Source organism: Etheostoma cragini, chromosome 6 (genome assembly GCF_013103735.1).
Source record: "Etheostoma cragini isolate CJK2018 chromosome 6, CSU_Ecrag_1.0, whole genome shotgun sequence".
NCBI lineage: Eukaryota > Metazoa > Chordata > Actinopteri > Perciformes > Percidae > Etheostoma > Etheostoma cragini.
The window spans coordinates 5,938,188-5,958,861 of NC_048412.1; the positions used below are offsets into that span (position 1 = coordinate 5,938,188).

The window sequence follows — 20,674 nt, forward strand, 5'->3', positions numbered from 1 at the left end:
AGAATTGAGGCAGGTCTGAAGGCAAAAGGGGGTCCAACCCGTTACTAGCATGGGGTACCTAATAAAGTGGCCGGTGAGTGTATATCAAACACTGTCTCAAAACCATGACATTAAGCAACAAGTGCAAATTCTTAATGTCTATTCAGAGAACAATAGAGTAATCATCATTCACAGGTGACAACAATTGAGAAGTAAAACAATATGAAAAAAATCCAGAGGCTGTTAACTTGAATACAGCTTAACATAATCGTTCTTCAGACAAATATATTGGAGGAGACATTAATAATCTTAATGAGGAGAGAGAGAGAGGCTTTCTACTTTTTTATTAGCTTACTATGAATTATGAATGATCAGCATGCATTGGCCAACAATTAACAGGAAATATCAAATACCTGCAGAAATATCAAAGAAATTAGTTAATTTAGAAACAATGTCTCCAATGCATAGTTTGTCCACCACAGAGCACTAACGTGTTAATTTATGCACTGTAGTATGTCCTTCTCACTACCTTAGTCACTTATCTTTAAGAACCACATTTATGTGACCAATGTCAAAAATGTAAATGAAAAAAAAAAAAGAATAATGCAATCAATTTTATTTAAACAACAAATATCAATATTGACCTTTGCCAAGCTATGCTCCAAAAGCATAGGAATTTGAAATTAAACAATCAATCACTAGTAGTACTAGTAAAGTACTGACTTTTAGTTTTTGAGAATGAAAGCGGTGAGAGCGAACCAAAACAATTTGGGGTTTGTGTCCGTGAGTGACTATTTTCATAGAACACATAGTCACCTGAGCCTGTGTTTATATGAAAATATTGATTACTGTATCTTTTTTTTTGTTGCCATTTCTGTCCCTTTAGCCATTGGGCGGTGGGGGGGCAAGGTGGAGGCTGGGGTGTTGCCTTTACCAACTACCACTTTGTTCGTTTGAGAGCCATGATGTCTCTCTCTCGTGGGTGGGCCACCTATAACCATTTCTAGCAGCTGGGGGGAACTTATATTAATGTTAGAAAACCTCATAAAGTGACATTTTTGTGCCATGGGAGCTTTAAAATGTCCAGCTTTGGTAAGTCCTGGTGGTAGTATCAAAAACAGCACTGGGGCAATAGTGGAACTTTTTCTAGTTAAACTGGCACATGATCATACTGTCTTGACTGTATATCCTTTCAACTAAAACAGCACCAATAAGAATTGACTCCATTGGTTGCAGATGTGTGCGAGACAGATGGCTGTGGAGACGGTACAAAAAGATGAATGTTCCTGGACAGGTTCTGCTGTCTTTGATGTGAGCCATGGACATTTTTATCATTTGCAGCAGCAATCATAAACCTCTGCATGTCAAATGCATTGACATGTTGAACTTTGGGAAATCTCTGGAACCCTCCAATCTTATAATCTTACTTACCATCACAATTGGTAGCTGGGTGTTTTAATGATTTCATGTTGAAAAATGATTGGCATTTTTGTGTGTGTGGACAGGGTTAGGGTTGGGCAATATGTATAAAATCTGCTTTCATACTACATCCCATTTTAGAGTTTGAGATGCATGTCATGACATTGTCATCTATAATGATGTATTTATATAAGAATTTAAATCTATCACGGTGCTTACAATCCTGTAATTCTAATATTGTCATAAAACACAATCCCTGCTCAATGGTTTGTAACAGTCCCTGCAATCACATGACACAACAAAAAATGGTAAAGCAGTATGACCTGGGTATAGAAAGGATTAGCAAAGTCTAGGAAATATTTTATAGTACACTGTACATACTGTATATACTGTATATACAGTACACTAATATTGCCCAATACTAAATAGAGTTTTCATCCTTTTGGGGTTAGAATTGTGTGATTGTTGGATTTGCATTCACATTCTGTACAATTTAACTTCTAAAATTAACACACAGAGGAGGAATTTGCTACTTTAGTGTTGGGGCTTTCTATCTATGGCACATGGCTGCACGTCCATTTGCTAATTGTAAAGGCTCCTACGTTAAATTAAAGGATAGCTTCTTTTTTTTTTCAAACTAGACCCTATTTTCCGATGTTAATTGATTATTTGTAAGTGACTGATGGGAACAACAATCTTTGAAAATGGACAAGCAATAAGCCAAACAGCTGCAGTTGTTAGCGGTGAAACAAGCTGCAATGTTATATTGATGGGTAATCACGCAGCTTCAATTTACGTCCACTAATAGTGCTGTTTTGCCCCTAACAGGCTCAGAAAATTAGTCTAAGTGTCTGACAAGAGTCCCTACAAAGATCGACCTAGATACAAGTGTTGTCTTTTCCTGGTTTTAAAGGCTGCATACAGTAAAGTGATGTACTTTCCTGAACTTCCCAGACTGTTCTAGCTGTTCTATTATTTGCCTTTTCCCCACTCAGACATTATTTCCACATTACTGATGATTATTCATCTAAAATCTAAGTGTGAAGATATTGTATTAACTGTCAAGCCTAGAATATCGCCACAATATCGTTATCGAGGTATTTGGTCAAGAATATCGTGATATCTGATTTACTCACTATTGCCCAGCCCTACTTTGCAGAATGTAACAAGGCAGCCTGTTACAGCGTTCTCATTCAATACTGGACCAATTTTAAAGAATTTAGTTCACATCATTCACTAGGACACCAATGCATGGGAAAATATGGTGTAGTTTGAAAAAGAGTGAAATGAACCGTTTAAGAAAAGAAAGCAACATGTGGAACATGTAATGATTCTATAAATAACCTTTTGCAAAATATATTGTAGTAGGACATTATTGGATTCTTCTCTGGCATAAGCCTTCTAGTCACACAGGACAAGGGTTTGTTCACCCAGGTAACAAAAAACACATACAGCCATGCAGATAGTTCTGGTTTTCTTTAGTTTTGAGACACCTGCCTTTCAGATGTCTGCCTCCACCCAAATACAGGGACTATTGCTTTCATAGAAAGTAGTTACAATGAACTACAGACAACAGAATGGGGATTATACAGAGAACAAGGACACCGCTTCTGGAATGAGATTTTACTGTTGCCACTGTATTATTGGGGAGGCAAAAATAGTCTGAGAGAAGTATCTCAAAACCTGGTCAAATAAATTACAACTCTCTGTCCCTAGATAGCACAAGAGGTAAGCAAGGAAATATGTATTTTTGTAATTTGAATGAACCGATCCATCAGAAGAGAACTTCTATGCTGGTGCACCTGACATGGGCACTGTCAGAACTTACCTGGCTTGTTCTTAGTTGGACGAAGGTCAATTTTCGGACATTACTCTTAACTCAGTCCCACACAACATGAAAAATGTGCTAAAGCCTGAATGAAGCTTTGAAAAAACAACAACCTGCAGACCCCCTGAAGGCCACTGTCACTCCTCTCTTGTCATGTTTTTGTGGATCACACTCTTTGTTTTTTCCCTGTGATCCTGTGTGCCTCTCACCTCTGTTGGTCTCTTTGCAGCCAATGGAGCTGCTGTGGCACTCCCTGGACGAGTGGCTGGTGCTTATCTCCACAGAGCTGGACAGGAACAGGAAGAACCCTTCTTCCCCCTCCTCCAGCAGCAGCGAAATAGCCTCGCTGCTTCTCAAACAGCGGGAGGTCGACCACTCCCGCTCCACACCAAAGCTGCACTCCTTGCTGGACGCTCAGACTGCCATGGAAACAGATGTGTACGCCGATGGGGAGGACGTCATCTCCATGACGGCCAGTCGGCTCAGTGCTGTGATCCAGGCCTTCTATATGTGCTGCTCCTGTCAGATGCCACAAGGGTCTGTGTTCAGCTTTCATCTGTCACTGTAATATCTAATCAATATAAAGAAAAAGGGTGACTTTCCTCTGTCGCGCCAGCTGATGGAGCTCGGAGCTGAAATCTGACATAGCGCCTCATGTCTCGGACCTCCATTATGAGTTTTGCATCATCTGGCGGTTCTTGGCCGACCTGTGCTGCTCTGAGCTCCATGTGCTGCTGCCATGGAGGGAAGCCACACACCATTTATCTAAACACCCTGCCCACACATAGATGACACAGAGCTGAATTGAAATCGGCAAAGTATCTTTTTAATATGGTTAGAACAATATGATTTTGTCCTGATTTAATTCTTTCATGATACACGGGTGCCAATTCGAATTGTATTGCGTTTTTTTAATTTATATGATTTATTAAGTATAGTGATTCTTTTTTAAGTTATTTATTAGACAGACAGACGAAGATGTGTGAAAGGGGGAGAGAGAGGGGGAGTGACATGCAGCAAAGGGGCCGCAGGCCGGATTCGGGCCCGCTGCGTCGAGGAGCAAGCCTCTGTATATGGGCACCCACTCTAACCACTGAGCTATCTGGGTGCCCAAGTATTGTGATTCTTTAGTATTGAATATTGGGATTTTGTTTTCCTTCTTTAACAAAAACAAAAGTTGAATAATACACGTCTAGATACAATACACTGTGTATTATTAACCTTTTGAAAACCCATTGTTTTTTTAGAAGGAATGCACATCACAAGTTAGTCAGTCTGACATTAATTTAATTCCTAAAGAAGCACATAGCATGTATGTTCTGCTTTCGGTCTGTTTTTTTTTTTTTTCTGGAAACGAATATGAAGAAGTCGTAAACCTGCACAGCACCAGCTTCAGTTGAGTCCTGTATCAGCGTCACACCAGATGTGTTCAGCCACAGGACTGCCATTGTCTAACATGCATTTTTGGCAGTGCACACGGTTCAGAAACACATTCACTGTAGTTAGGATGTAAGAAAATAGACTTTAAGCCAAAAAAGACAGATCAGGTAGCTGTCACATGCTGCTGTGCAAGTGAAACTGTCACGCAGCAGGTGTAAACAACTGTATTGACTAAAATACAAGCGTATCTCTTCTGTCAGACGCATGTGAGGCAGACAAACGCAGCTGACATGTGTCCTCTGTAGACAGCGTAAGTTCCCTTGGTGGGTTGTCACTCTTTAAGGAATCTCTGCTGGGCTGAGCTGCGGGGAGTGACAAGGACAGATATATGCCTGGGATGTATGCGCGTTCTCTACAGATGGTCTGCATTCGGGTTGCAAACTATTACTAATAGCACACTGATCACTACTGCTACTACTAATCAGGGTTTCCTCAGGGTCTTGAAGGTCCTATGGCATTAAAATTTACCTTTTTTTTTGAGTTTATTTTAACGTTAAAATGCATTTCCCCAGCATGCCTCAGTGGCTAGAAATGACGATAGGTGTAAACCGAGCCCTGGGTATTCTGCTCTGCCTTTGAGTAAATGAAAACTCAGGGGGCCGATGTGGAAACTTGCCCGTTATTACTGCATACGGGGCAAAAGTAGAATATATCCTAAAATTAAAATACTGACATAAAGAACCAGTACTTCAAAACTTTGCTTAAAAGTGTACTTCCCACCTCTCTCAATGTGGGTAATGTCTAAAAGGGTAAAAGCACACGCTAGATTACCTCCCCTTTCTCTGCTTTGCCCACCCAGAAATTTTGGCCCACCCATGAGAGACAGACATCATGGCTTTCAAATGAGCAAAGGGGCAGCTGGTCCAGACCACACCACCAGCCTCCACCTAAGTCTACTACCTACTATTTCCCATAGACAACTAGTGTAGTTTGTCTCAATGCTGCAGCCCTAGTGTAATCTAGATCAGGGGTCTTCAACGTTTCTTTATAGATCGGGACCCCTAAGCTACAAGAAATATGGAGTAGGGCCCCCTACTGCATATATTGTATACAATTGAGTTGCATTTTAAACTGGGCTGAATATATATCATTTATACGTTGTGTTTTAATGTTAAACATACATGTGGAAACACAGTGACCTTTTTTTTTTTTTTCACAAATAGGCCAATGTATCTTTGCTATTAAAATCTTGATTCATATACAGTGAGGAAAATAAGTATTTGAACATCCTGCTATTTTGCAAGTTCTCCCACTTAGAAATCATGGAGGGGTCTGAAATTGCCATCGTAGGTGCATGTCCACTGTGAGAGACATAATCTTAAAAATGTTTTTTTTCCAGAACTCACAATGTATGATTTTTTAACTATTTAATTGTATGAGACAGCTGCAAATAAGTGTTTGAACACCTGAGAAAATCAATGTTAATATTTGGTACGGTAGCCTCTTTGCTATTTCAGGGGTCGAACGTTTCCTGTAGTTTTTCACCAGGTTTGACACACACTGCATCAGGGATATTGGCCCGCTCCTCCACACAGATCTTCTCTAGATCCGTCAGGTTTCTGGGCTGTTGCTGAGAAAGACTGAGTTTGAGCTCCCTCCAAAGATTCTCTATTGGGTTTAGGTCTGGAGACTGGCTAGGCCACGCCAGAACCTTGATATGCTTCTTCCAGAGCCACTCCTTGGTTCTCCTGGCTGTGTGCTTCGGGTCATTGTCATGTTGGAAGACCCAGCCTCGACCCATCTTCAATGCTCTAACTAAAGGAAGGAGGTTGGTCCCCAAAATCTCGCAATACATGGTCCCAGTCATCTTCTCCTTAATACAGTGCAGTTGCCCTATCCCATGTGAAGAAAAACAACCCCAAAGCATGATGCTTCACAGTAGGGATGGTGTTCTTGGGATGGTACTCATCATTCTTCTTCCTCCAAACACGGTTAGTGGAATTATGAACAGTAAGTTCTATTTTGGTCTCATCTGACCACATGACTTTCTCCCATGACTCTTCTGGATCATCCAAATGGTCATTGGCAAACTTAAGACGGGCCTTGACATGTGCTGGTTTAAGCAGGGGAACCTTCCGTGCCATGCATGATTTCAAACCATTAGGTCTTAGTGTATTACCAACAGTAACCTTGGAAACGGTGGTCCCAGCTCTTTTCAGGTCATTGACCAGCTCCTCCCGTGTAGTTCTGGGCTGATTTCTCACCTTTCTTAGGATCACTGAGAACCCACGAGGTGAGATCTTGCATGGAGCCCCAGTCCGAGTGAGATTTACAGTCATGTTTAGCTTCTTCCATTTTCTAATGATTGCTCCAACAGTGGACCTTTTTTCACCAAGCTGCTTGGAAATTTCCCCGTAGCCCTTTCCAGCCTTGTGGAGGTGTACAATTTTGTCTCTAGTGTCTTTGGATAACTCTTTGGTCTTGGCCATGTTAGTAGTTGGATTCTTACTGATTGTATAGGGTGGACAGGTGTCTGTATGCTGCTAACGACCTCAAACAGGTGCATCTAATTTAGGATAGTAATTGGAGTGGAGGTGGACATTTTGAAGGCAGACTAACAGGTCTTTGAGGGTCAGAATTTTAACTGATAGACAGGTGTTCAAATACTTATTTGCAGCTGTATCATACAAATAAATAGTTAAAAAATCATACATTGTGATTTCTAGATTTTTTTTTATAGATTATGTCTCTCACAGTGCAGAACTTGCAAAATAGCAGGGTGTTCAAATACATATTTTCCTCACTGTAAATGTATATTTAAGTTTCAAAAATAATTTTGAGGACCCCCTTGGGATCACGGACCCCTGTTGAAGATCTCTGATCCAGATGAAATAGTAAAAGGCTGTACACAAACTTTTACATATCAGGATATTCCAAGTATTACTGTTTCTCTTTCAGTACTTAGTTAAAAAAAAAAATTGAGACAACGCTGCTTTATCTACCTGCTGTTTGCTCTCACATTTTTCTCTTTTTTTTATTTTTTTAACCCTTCTCTAGGTCAAATATTATACACAATTAGATCATTAAATACTCTTAACAGCCAACAGAGCATGCATCCCTGCTGAAATGAACCGTCTCTCTTTCTGTTTTTGTTGCTCTCTTGCTTTTTTTTACCCTGCTTTCCATCAGCAATTATAATAATAATAATCCAACATAATTTTTTCAGTTTAGGACATTTTGCTATTTTAGATAGTAATGAAAAACAAATGCTGTTGTTGAGATAGCTGTTTGTCTCTTTTCCCTTCTCACTTTTTCTTTCTCACTCTTCATCTCCCTCTTTTTTCCTTACCTAGAATGACGTCCCCTCGCTTCATTGAGTTTGTCTGCAAGCATGACGAGGTGCTCAAGTGTTTTGTAACCAGGTGAGTCAATGCCCCCCCCCCCCCCGGAACTTTTTTCCTTCAACACTTTTATCTCTTTGTTCTCTCACTCCCCTGTTTTGACCTTGTGCCTCCTCATGTGTTTTTTCCCAGGAATCCAAAGATCATCTTTAACCACTTTCATTTCCTCCTGGAGTGTCCAGAGTTGATGTCACGCTTCATGCACATCATTAAAGGCCAGGTAAGACATGATGAATTGTTTGGAGGGACTTAATATGAAAGCACAAGTTTGGAAGCTAAATTGAATCTGCTAGAAAACATGATCTGTTCTTTATTGAGCAACACTCTGTTCTTTTTGGAGAAAGAAGTAACAGAATATTATATAAATATGAATCTGAGCCTGTCAATTGCAAAACGAGCACAGTAAATACAAGCTGGACATTTTCCCTTAACTTACATTGTAGCTTGTTTCGCTGCTGCTGACTGCAACAATCTCGCTTTATACTTGACCTAGTCCAAGATAGTTGTTCCCTTCAGTTACATGTGGCACTGCTAGGACCAGCTCTACTCGGCAGCCAAACTACCGGGACCTAACGCCACACACACACACACACACACACACACACACACAGAACAACGAAGGTGTGTTGTTTTTGATTCTCGGCATGTGGCTGTTGCCACAGCCAGAAGACAAAAGAAGCTGGTGGCAGCAAAAAAAAACAAAAAAAACCCACAGCTGGCTAAACCTTTAAAAAATGGCGGGTTTGTTCCTTCCCTGATGGCGCTAGCAATGATGACGCAGGCATTAGTGACGATTTTCTCCAACCAATCAGTAGTCTTGGGGTTTTCACATCACCTTTTGGTATTGTCTCAGCTCGCTTGGAATTTCAACTGAGGTAGTACTACAAAAAGTACCTGTTAGCTAGTACCAGGGACATTCTTTTTTAATGGAAAACCCAAAAACTCAAGGCAAGTCAAGCGGGATCAGTGGAAAAACGCCATTTGACACAAAAACATAATAAAATAGGGTCCAGGTTGAAAAAAATAAATTAAAAAACAGTAGTTACCCCTAAAGTATGTAACACCCAACTCCCATAAACCTTTACTTTACTTATATATATGTTCATTTAAATGTTTTCTTCTTATAGTTTGAATGGCCCATTACTACTGCAACACAATGAAGCAGTGTACATCTGAAGACAGTACCTAAATGTTTTCATCTTCTTAAAGGAATAGTTCACCCAATCTTGACCCCCATGTTTGCTGAAAGCTTATTTAAGTTTGTAGGACTACTAGATACAGTAAGTTAGCCATACATTTTCTACTGTACGTTTTAGCCCATTTTTGACATTTTCCCAAAAAATTACGCATTAGTACTAAATCTAATGGCAGATTTTTTTTTAAGTACTTACTGTATTAATCTGTCAATCATTTTTTGATAACTTACCTCAAACATTTCTTTGACATTTCTTTACTCCGATTTCTTGGTACTCATTAGCCGACATTGATGCATCTGTAATAAACTAATGAAAATATATAGGCTCTATAGGCATACATACACTTCTCCAATTTTATCCATCAGACTCAACCCTTCTCTTTGCATGGTGACCCTCATTTTTTAGACTTAGACCGACTTTATTGTCATTCAACTGTTCATTAACATAAACAGTTGAGCGAGATTTTGTTGCATGGCTCTGAAAAAGAAAAGAATCAGAAGACAAGTAAAAACAGAAACCATATAAATATATTGTTATAAGATGATTATGACTAGTGCAAATATCAATAGCTGAGAGATGTATTGAAATGAAATGAATAATATACATTTAAAGTTACATTAGTGCAAATAGGGTTCACAGTGTCCATGTAAAGTGACTAGTGTCATATGTATAGGAGGGGGGGATTTTACTATTATTATTTATTGAAGGTTCTCATCTAGATGTTCCCTGTCAGGACCTTGCAAAATCAGCTATCAGTTATTAGGGGTTGGGGGAATAATCGATACAGCATAGAATTGCGATATTTTCAGTGGCAATACTGTATTGATACACAGAAGCCAACTATGGATCTTTTATTATATATATGTTGGTAGTTTGTCTGCTTACAATCCAATTTTTCAGCAATAAAATTAAAATGATATGAACAAACAGAGAAATGTATCTTTTTAGATAAAATAGACATTGACAAAGTTTCCTTTTGGGAATTTATTTGAAATTGGGAAAAATTTGAAGTTGGTAAATTGCAATATATCCCAGAATATTGCAAAGAGTTTAAAATCGCAATAATATCGTATTGTGGCATGAGTATCGTGATGATATCGTATCTGATTCACAACCCGTTCAGCTAAAATCTTCCAAACTTAGTAAAATGCATAAAAAATGTCTCCCATCAACCTACGCTTGTCTTTCTTGTCTGCAAAGTACACTGTGGCTCCAAAAACACGTACCTTATTCTTCATTCTCTACTTTGATAACTCATAGTCCCTCTGTGTCTTTGTTTGTGTCTTCAGGGACTTTATGGAAAGTGACTTTGAAAGTCCCCGGTCTTTACTTCAGGATCATTTAACAGCGTTACAACCATGGCAATAACACTTGTCTTAAGTTCCATTTATACGGCTTCATAAATTTTAAGAGCTGCTCTGTGTTGTGTGCTCTTTCCTCACTCTTCAGTATTCATATTTGAGCTGTAGCGTTCGAGCCTCGTTACCCATGGATTATGGCTCGCCTGGGAGCAGGCCCTTGTTTTAATTACAGACTTTAACCTGGTGAATTTGATTTCATCTCCTGATTCTTCTCGCTGTACGCCCCACAGCCCCAGTGGGAAAAGCCTTTTTTCCTCTCTTCCATGCTCATCCTTCACTCTACCTCCAACGCTTAGAGAACAAAGGCATATATTATGCAAATTGACCCCCAGCCTCATCTCTGTATTACAGACAAGTTTTTCAGAACTGAAGGCTTTCCGAGCCGTTGGTGGAGACGGAATAATCCACAGTCTGAGAGTTGAAAGCACAGCGAAGTTGTAATTAGTTCAGGAAAGTGCCGCGCAGTGTGGGATGAAGTCTTGTTTTCTCCCTCAGCCCTTCAAAGATCGATGCGAGTGGTTCTATGAGCATCTGCTGGCCGGCCAGCCGGACTCAGACATGGTTCATCGTCCGGTCAATGAGAACGACATCCTGCTCATCCACAGAGGTACAAAAGGTCCTCTTTTTACATAAACGTAAGGGAGTCTTCTGCATCACAAGCGTTATGTTACTACATGTACGCATCACTTTTTGTGAAAACCATATGTGTGGGTACACCATATGAATAACACGCAGGGAAGGCAGAATCCGGATTTTTAAGGGCTGAAAAATGCAAAAATGGCTTTTCTCTATAATTAATGTGTAGTGGATGTAACTAAGACACAATGCCTTGGGCTCCTAATAGGATCATTCATTGTTAACATTCAGCATTCATTTTTTTCAGATTATTCTTTAACTTTAAGAACTATTGTGTCTGCTGTCCCTACTAATGAGTGCCAACAACATTTGCTGATGGTGTTTGTGACTGGTACTATGCAGCTGCAAAAGTATATATGCTGCTTGTTGCAAAATTGTGTGTGATAATGTGAGAAAATATCAAGTTCTACAGGATGTGAATTTACGCCAATAAGCAATACATTTCCAGCTTCTAATAGGAGTTTGTCTTGAAACAGAAAGCATGTAGCTCCAACCCTGACCGACATATTTTCCATCTGTTCGCCACATCTTTTTCTCCTTGATGTTGTGTTCTCAGTGCACCTATATGATTTTTTTTTTTTGCTTCTCACTAACAGATTCCATATTCAGGAGTAGCTGTGAGATGGTTTCCAAGTCCACCAATGAGAAACTCAAACAGGGCATTGCTGTTCGCTTCCACGGCGAGGAGGGGATGGTGGGTTTCTAAATTCATTCGGCACTGCTTGAATTATTAGTAATCAAACACTTTTTTCTGTTGGCCTGTTTCAGCTGTCAACTGATCAGCAGTACTGCAGTCCGGAGCTGGTCGATAAGGAAAAAAATCCAATATCACCATATTCTTGAGCAAATACATTAATGTTGATATTGCAGCGATATTGTAGGGTGGACTATTGGTGCTTTTACCAAATATTCACACAATGAGATTATTTTTTTCAAAATAATCATCAGTAATGTGGATATAATGACTAAGTGGTTAAAGGCAAATAATAAAATAGCTAGCAGGTTTGTTAAGTTCATAAAATGACATCACTTTAATCATCATCACTTTTAGACGATGTCTAGCTTCATATATTGATATCGATATAATATCGATATACTGCCCATCCCTACTCCAGTCCCATGTGTCATTGGACCCACAGCTGTGAGTTGTGATGCATTTTTCTGTGTATTTACAGGGCCAGGGTGTGGTTCGGGAGTGGTTTGACATCCTGTCCAATGAGATCATCAACCCAGACTATGCTCTGTTCACTCAGTCAGCTGATGGTAGATGACTCTTTCCTTTCTGTGACAACATTCAGCGTGACAAGCAGAACCTTATCATGTACAATGACGGCGCGTTTTTGTGTGCGTGTGATCTACAGGTACCACTTTTCAGCCGAACAGTAACTCCTCGGTGAACCCAGACCATCTTAACTACTTCCAGTTTGCAGGTCAGATCCTGGGTCTGGCTCTATACCACCGACAGCTGGTCAACATCTATTTCACCCGCTCCTTCTACAAACACATTCTGGGTAAAAGAACACAGGCATCTGTGTAGATAAGAGACAGATTAATGTGTTGGTTAATAACATATAATATACGTATGGGTTGATCAACTAAAGAAGTCAAACTAGAATACACATGCATCGTACACACACTGACTGCATGTTTAGGGTGTCAAGCGTTCAGTGCAGTCAGATAACTTAGATAACGTTTTTTTTTTCAATTCATGGATCACTCTAATTTATATGACATTATAGCTCATTGTTAAGTAAAAAAAAAAAGCAGAAATTACCAATTATTTGGACTACTGGTTAAGGTCAGAGGATGTTTATGTTAGGATGCTATTTTAAAACCATTTAAACATTTGTTTTAAATGCTATAAAATAATAATAAAAAATAAATAAAACACCCATAATTAAAAGAAAGTAAATGGATACAATGTTCACCCGTGCATCCATGTTATTTTTGGGCAATTTGGTTGAAAGAAACTCAAATTTATAACAATAAAAACTTTGAAAACAAGTCAAATTTGACCCGAGGAGAACACAAGGGTTAAGGAAATCTGGGAGTTGAGCCCTAGTGAATATCAAAGTTAAAATTTTGTGTTAATTACTAAGAAAGAAAAAATAATTCCTATACTTTCCGTACTATAGCTAATATGTGAGTCTTTGGCATTCTGTGGACAGTAAGGGAATCTCTTCATTGTACAGGGAAACATATTTCATTACTGTGACAATAAAACCTGTAATTTGAAACCGTGTTTCCCAGGTATCCCAGTGAACTACCAGGACGTGTCGTCCATCGATCCAGAGTATGCCAAGAACCTGCAGTGGATCCTGGACAACGACATCAGCGATCTGGGTCTGGAGCTCACCTTCTCTGTAGAGACGGACGTGTTCGGGGCGATGGAGGAAATGCCACTCAAACCCGGAGGGACCAGCATCCTGGTCACCCAGGACAACAAGGTCAGTCGCCACAAACAGTCAGAGGCATTAATGTCACCCGGTGTCAACATAACTCAAGAACATGTTTGGTCAAAGGGCAAAGTTCAGTGAGAGGTGGTTATGCTTTATTTTACAATACTTTTCTAATAATTTCTTTATAAAGATTCAACAGTGTTTTGCCTTATTGGGCTTGGGTAACCTACAAGGGGATGTACGTTGTTTATTATTGCTACACAAAATTTGTGTACATGTTTCAGACTTTATTCTTACTATTTTCTTTAACTCCTTTGCATGATTGTGATAGCGTTGAAAAAAAATCAAGTTGACATCGTGCTTGTCTAAATAAGTCAATTTCCATAACTTAACATTTGACTATTCGGAAAATATGTAGACATATTTGTGCTGTAGGACAAAATTAAAATCATTTAATGTGAGCTGTAAGAATGGCTCGGATGCAATTGACAAAATGAACTATGCATGTAATATTTATTACCATTGCTTTTCTATGCATCTATGAGATGACAGATTGTACAGAATAAGACATGCATCCACTGGTTGCCTGGCAATCTCCAATTAACCCTTTTGTTTCAACGGATTAATCTACCATATTATTAAGAGAGGAATAGAGGTGTCATAGTAGGTAGATTTAGATTTTTGTCTTTATGCTAAGCTATGCTAACTGGCTTCTAGATCCAACTTCATAATTACCTGACATGAGAGTTATCAAAAGATCTGCATATTTTTTTGTTTTGTTATATCTGGTTGTTTTGATTTAAATGTGTGCCAGCCATGATTTTAAACTGTTAACAAGATGATGTGACATACTCAGAATATTTTACAGCTTTTAGGGCGTTTTCACCCTGACCTCATTTGGTCCAGCCTTTCGGACTTTTCAGTTTGGTCCGAACCAAAATTGCAAGTGAGAAAAGCGCCTCGGACCACGGTCTGGATCAAAAGACCAAATCTTTGGTCCGATCAAAAGAGGTGTCCTTGTGATACAGGCCGGGGAAGCTCCTTTAAGGATTAGCTTGGTGCTTAGTGTGTAGGCTACATGAGTGAGTGACAGTGGATGCGCTCAGAGCAGACAGCTGTCTGCTATCAGAGCAGAGAATACATCAGCAGTTTACTTGTTAAGTGGTAGTAAATGTACCATGTAGGTTTCCGCTTGTCTCTAGAAAGAAAGTTCCCATGTCTTGCTTCTCAACATTGAAAAACAAACAAAAAGAGCGGTGGCAGGAGGGCAGAGCAGCAGTCAGTTGAAAAAAGTCTGACACAGAGAGAGGATACGCCCGTCTACACACCAATCAATTATAAGTATCTGGAGACGCAGTCCTCCTATGGGATGACGGCAGGACGTAGTTTTGTCATGTATAGATCTTTATTGCATAACTGCAGTGTAAAACCAAAACTTACCGGATCAAATGTATACAATGTAACAAAAACATGAACCTTTGTTTGGACGTTCAGGTGGAAAACGCCCTTTAAGACGGGTGATTTCTGCTTTTTCGTTTTGGTTTGTATATTTTGACAGGTGTCTCACATGTACAGAATGTTGTTTTTGACAGAATCAAGTCAGATCAATAATTAATGACCGGCTGAAGTTCCACTCTAGTATATTTATCTATTGTTGGTCTCTTATGAGCAATTGATCTCTCTCCTCCGGCTAATTGGGAGGAAGAGTCCCAATTAGAGAGTTCAGTAGCGCAGTGTTCCTGCAGATGGCACTGTCTCATAAAGCAGAGAACAGGAGCCTAAATAATACCTATGCATGAGCTATGTCTCTTTCTTGGGGACTTTGATCTGTGTCCGTGTGTGTGTCCGTGTGTGTGTGTGTGTGTGTCCGTGTGTCCGTTCCTTCTCCCAGGCCGAGTACGTCCAGCTGGTGACGGAGTTGAGGATGACGCGAGCCATCCAGCCTCAGATAAATGCCTTCCTGCAAGGATTCCACACCTTCATCCCCCCCTCGCTCATCCAGCTTTTTGACGAATATGAATTGGTTAGTCGTACTCCTCCAACCTCCCTGTCCTTTCAGAATCAGAAAAGGGTTTATTGCCAGAACAACATAACACTTTCATGGAATTTGCCTTGGTAAATGATGCACACATGAACAAACAGACAAATGGAAAATAAGTTTCAAAACATCAAATACACACAAAATAGGTCTTTTACAGGAAAACGGTGACTGAATGGGTTAAGTGCAGGAAGTGCAAAACATACAGCATATATATATATTTCCTCTTCCTCTCATCCATCGTCTTTTATATTTGGCATTCTCCTTGTTTCTCTTCATCTGCTCGGCTCTGATGGCGGGGATTGATTAGCTGTGTCTGGATGTAGCGGGGTTGTAGCGGAGGGGGTGGGTGTGGGGTGTGTGGAATGGGGGGGCTGGGGCGGGGGCAGGGGGTGCTACTACGATGACCTTGAAGCCCAACCTAACCTTTTCCTGTGTGTCGGCAGATTTCATGTCCTCACTTGTACAACGATTAATAGTGTCGCATGATGATTGTCCCACCTTGTTTTTGTTGGACATGCCTCAGCCATGCTGTCATTGCAAGGCAACTGTCAACTGAACGGCCTGTTTTGTGTCGGTTTTACTCTCACTTCCATCAGTGTACGGTTACCTAGAGTTTAAAGGATAAGAATGGCAAGATTACATATTTTGATCATTGACCAAAAAATCCCACGGGCAGAGTCCAACTAACAATGACCGTATCCCACTAACAAGGATAGTGTGTGTATCCAAAGCCTGACATATCTTATTCCTCTGTGCAATGGAGCTTCATTCTTCTCTGAAGACTATTAAAAGACACCAATGAGCCACACTCCTGCACTGGGTGACATGTTCCGGCATTACAATGCACACACACACACACACACACACACACACACACACACACACACACACACACACACACACACACGCACACATGCACACAATGTCCTACAGCCCCATATACTCACTAAACCACCAAATGTGGATGAATCTGTAGCCGACATTTTTAATCTCCTCTTGTTTAAGTATTGTTTGCTAAAACCACACTGTCCCATGGTTTTAGGAAACTAGTGAGTCTTTTTTTAAGGCGTGTGTGCTTGTGTGCGTGCAGGAGCTCCTGCTGTCAGGAATGCCAGAGATCGATGTGCAGGACTGGTACAGGAACACGGAGTACACCAGTGGCTACGACCCTCAGGAGCCAGTCGTCCAGGTGGGCTTTTTCTTTTTTTCCCGCAAGCTTGACATGAATCGGATCCTCCAAGACTAGACAATTATGTTTCACTTGAATAATTTGGGTGACGATTATGCTTACCAGTTTGGTTGTCCCAACCTTAAGCCAGAATGTTAACTCATGTCATTTATGAATTTTTTTGAAAAGAATTTGAGGAAAGCAATGCAGTGGTATCATTAATTTTTTTTGTGATGTTCTTTTTTAAATGTCAGAATATGAAGAACAGTTGACACGTGAACAGACTTTCTGACAATGTGACATCAACTTTAAGCTGTTAGTCTGGGTAGAGCATAGGTAGCTCACCTGCTAGAGTGGGCGCCCATATGCTCAACGCAGCAGCTCCGGGTTTGATTCCGAGCTGCAGCCATTTGCTGCATTTCTTCCCACCCTTTCTCCCCTCCTTTCCTGTCTATAGCTGTCCTGTCTTTTAAAGGCTAAAATGTCTCAAAAAAACCTCTTAGTGTATATGTTTCTAATTTCCTGTAAAGAGCATATTCCCAGAGTCGGACAGCAGGTCAAACATGTTCAGTCTTTACCTCAGCATTTAGTTTGAGAGCCAGATGTGCCCACACGTCGCATTTTTGCTTTGCATTTTTAAAACTGTTAATTTTAAAATGCACCAGAACCTGGATATACTGTAACCCTAGCAGGTGTCTATTGAAGCTCCAATTTCAGGAATGGTGTGATTACATTATTTCAGAACCAGCACTTTGAATACTTATGCATCATTTTATATTTTGAATCTAAAATGACCAAACATGAGGGCACCTCCTGTGTTCAGTGATGCGATCATTCCTCAACAATACTCTACTAAAAGATTTCCGCGGGGTCTTAAAAAAGTCTAAAATTGCAAAAGCAATAAAAAGTTCTTAAATAATTTTAAACAGGTCTTAATTTCCCTATCTCTAATGCTCATTGAAAAGTTCTTGCAGCGCTGCCCAATATTCTTTTTTAATACTTTGATGTTTTTAGTTCTTTCTGTCGCTAGTCCAGTTATAATTTGCCGTATTACGACTACAAAAGAAATCAACATGCAACTTAAATTGTCAGCCATTCTAGACACCAGTCCTATGATGCCAATGAAGAAATCGTGGGAATTGTTTCAGACATTCTTTCCACACTCTGACATCTGGAGTTTTTACGGTGCAATATAGGTCTTAAATTTCATTCATAATGTACTTAAAAAGTCTTTAAATTTGACTTTGTGAAACCTGCCAACCCCTGACTCAATACCAGGACCTGTTCTGTTCCACCACCGCTCAGGCAGAACTATTCATGTCACATTGCAACATCTTCTTTTTGGACAAACAGAACCACCTTGCCTCCTTCTATTTCTCTTTCTGTATGCCGTCAGCTGATCAGTCTGCATTTGTTTTGCAGTGGTTCTGGGACGTGGTGAACAGTCTGACCCAGGAGGAACGGGTTCTTCTGCTTCAGTTTGTCACTGGAAGGTGCGTCGGCTGTGTTTCAACTCTGTCTTGTTATAGAAAATGCAAGAATGTCTAGTTATTAGTAATGAACATGGAAATAAATAGATAGAAAGGTCAGTTTCATTCAAATCAACTTAACAGAATGGTCAGAGAAGCCACCATTTCTATGTGTCCCATTGCCATGATAACATTTAAACTTCAGATTAATAAGCCGACTTTTGGCAAGTCACGGAGCGGACGTTTTGCAGAAACGAGCAGTGGAGTAGTAAGGTTAGGAGGCAGAGAGCCAGCCGCTACTTGAGTCACAATAACTTCATGCTTCATCCACACAAAGCACACTGCTACAAGTGACAGTTTTATTCGGCTCGTATTCTGTAAACGATGTGGTGAGGGGGTTGAGGCCCATTTAGCAAGCTAACACCAGCCAACTTACTCCGGCTGGCCGGCTTGCTGGTTCCGCCGTGCTCACTCCCTGCAACTCCAAGATCGTCTCCCGAGCTGCGTCGGACGGATCTCCTCCCCACTGACTGACACGCAACAACATTCGCTATTTTGTTGTGTACCAATCAAAGGACCAGGAGAAACAATTGCCTTTCCATCCATTTTAATTCTATGCTAATTATTCTATGGTTTCCTTCTCTATCAGTTCCAGGGTTCCGCATGGTGGCTTTGCCTACCTGATGGGTGGCAGTGGTTTACAGAAGTTCACCGTTGCTGCAGTGCCATACACCTCTAACCTACTGCCTACCTCTAGTACCTGGTAATGACTTTACTGACTTTGTTCTATTTAGAGGTAGTCCGATACTGTTTTTCCTCTTCCCGATACCGATGTAATACATGAACTTGCCTATTGGCAAGTTGCCTATTATTGGGTCTAAATTATGGTATTGGATCGGTGCATTAACTCCAGGTTCCGATATCTTTACCAGCATTTTAGGCAGTATCGGAGGCTTTTCCGACACCGGTGTCATCATCTTCTCTAGTTCTATCCAAGCATTTGTAGCATGTGAGTAGGATTGGGATTTGGAATCGTTTCGAATCCGATCATCGGTTCCAAATTGAACCCTCGCAAGTTTAGGTCTCCGTAGCGACCACCTTACCTCCAGGCGCTTGTTGTGTTGCAGCCATGGAGGAAACGGCGCTCTAACGTGTGGCTTTATTTCACGTTGAAAAAGCCTGGTAAAACTGTAAATCCCCACTGAATCAAAATAAAATCTCCCTCTTATCTGTGAAATAAGCATGTGACCCATTACCACTCCAGCGCTCATAGAATCAATAAGATCAAAGCGATGCCCAACGCTGCTCTTTATTCTATTATCCTCAACTTGTCATGGTCTCGTGGGTGTGTCTCAGTATTATTTCAGTCTCGGGCCACTGGTATCACTCACTACAGTCGTTGTCCTCAAACAAGTCCAGTTGGCCTTTTGCCTTTTCCTGCCCAACATCATAATAATTTCCTTAGTATTTTTCTGAAAATAACCATCTAATGTGGTATAATTTATTTCAAATGAGTTAGCTGAGGTTATATGCAGTTGTTCATTTCCAGAAGAAGTTCTTTAGTGACAGAAAAAAAATAGATCCAGTTAATCCAAGTAGAAACATACTTATTTTTCTGATATGTGAATATTTTCTAGTTTTGTCACCTCACTATGACCGGTACACTGCAACTCTAATATATTTCTTTAAATTGTGGAGCAAATGAGACATTTTAGGACATCATCTTGAGCTTTAGAAAAACTGATTAACATTTTTCACCATTTTCGTGCATTTTGTAGACCAAATAACCAAGAGAATAACTGACAATGAAAAAAAACCTTAGCTGTAGCCTTAATTTTTTTCCTTTTGTTTTAGTCATGACTGGTTCTCAAAAGTGCTCCCAGTTAGACTTGTCTCGGACTCTGTCAATGGTCAAACAGCCCAGTTCAGTGCCATCTGCCATCTTATTGTGTTGGCAAAGATGCTGTGGGTTTTTTCTTCACTGGAAGAAACTAAGTATTGTTATGATTTCTTTCGTTCTGCCCTCAACACTCTTAAAGATTAAGAAATAAAGAAACAGACATACATTCCCAGTGCAAGTCCTTCTAACAAGCCAGAACTGAGGGACATTTGACAAATATTACTGAGCACTAGGGGGCAGTGTGTCTCTTTAGTGTTGCTTGCACTGGGCGACTAGTGGGCGACTGGGCGTCCTCGCACACTGATAGAAGCAGGGAGAGGTCTCTGCATGCTTGAGCAAGCAACAGATAAGACAGACAATTCAATTACATTTATTTATAGTATCAAATCTTAAGTCCAAAGACACTTTACAGATAGAGCAGATCTACACTCACCGGCCACTTTATTAGGTACCCCATGCTAGTAACGGGTTGGACCCCCTTTTGCCTTCAGAACTGC

The 20,674-nt window shown here is 40.3% G+C and overlaps 1 protein-coding gene across 2 annotated transcripts in view; it reads left to right on the forward strand.

Moving 5' to 3' along the window:
- hace1 (HECT domain and ankyrin repeat containing E3 ubiquitin protein ligase 1) overlaps positions 1–20,674 on the forward strand; it is a 34,383-nt gene that overhangs the window by 12,603 nt on the left and 1,106 nt on the right. The window contains exons 12-24 of one of the 2 annotated variants that reach the window (XM_034874409.1): positions 1,216–1,290; positions 3,456–3,763; positions 7,960–8,028; positions 8,140–8,227; positions 11,060–11,171; positions 11,797–11,894; positions 12,376–12,463; positions 12,562–12,711; positions 13,451–13,647; positions 15,491–15,622; positions 16,731–16,829; positions 18,231–18,301; positions 18,927–19,040. In XM_034874409.1, coding sequence (XP_034730300.1) covers positions 1,216–1,290; positions 3,456–3,763; positions 7,960–8,028; positions 8,140–8,227; positions 11,060–11,171; positions 11,797–11,894; positions 12,376–12,463; positions 12,562–12,711; positions 13,451–13,647; positions 15,491–15,622; positions 16,731–16,829; positions 18,231–18,301; positions 18,927–19,040 — 1,601 coding nt within the window. The remainder of the gene's footprint in view (positions 1–1,215; positions 1,291–3,455; positions 3,764–7,959; positions 8,029–8,139; positions 8,228–11,059; positions 11,172–11,796; positions 11,895–12,375; positions 12,464–12,561; positions 12,712–13,450; positions 13,648–15,490; positions 15,623–16,730; positions 16,830–18,230; positions 18,302–18,926; positions 19,041–20,674) is intronic. The other variant, XM_034874410.1, reaches the window with a different exon arrangement.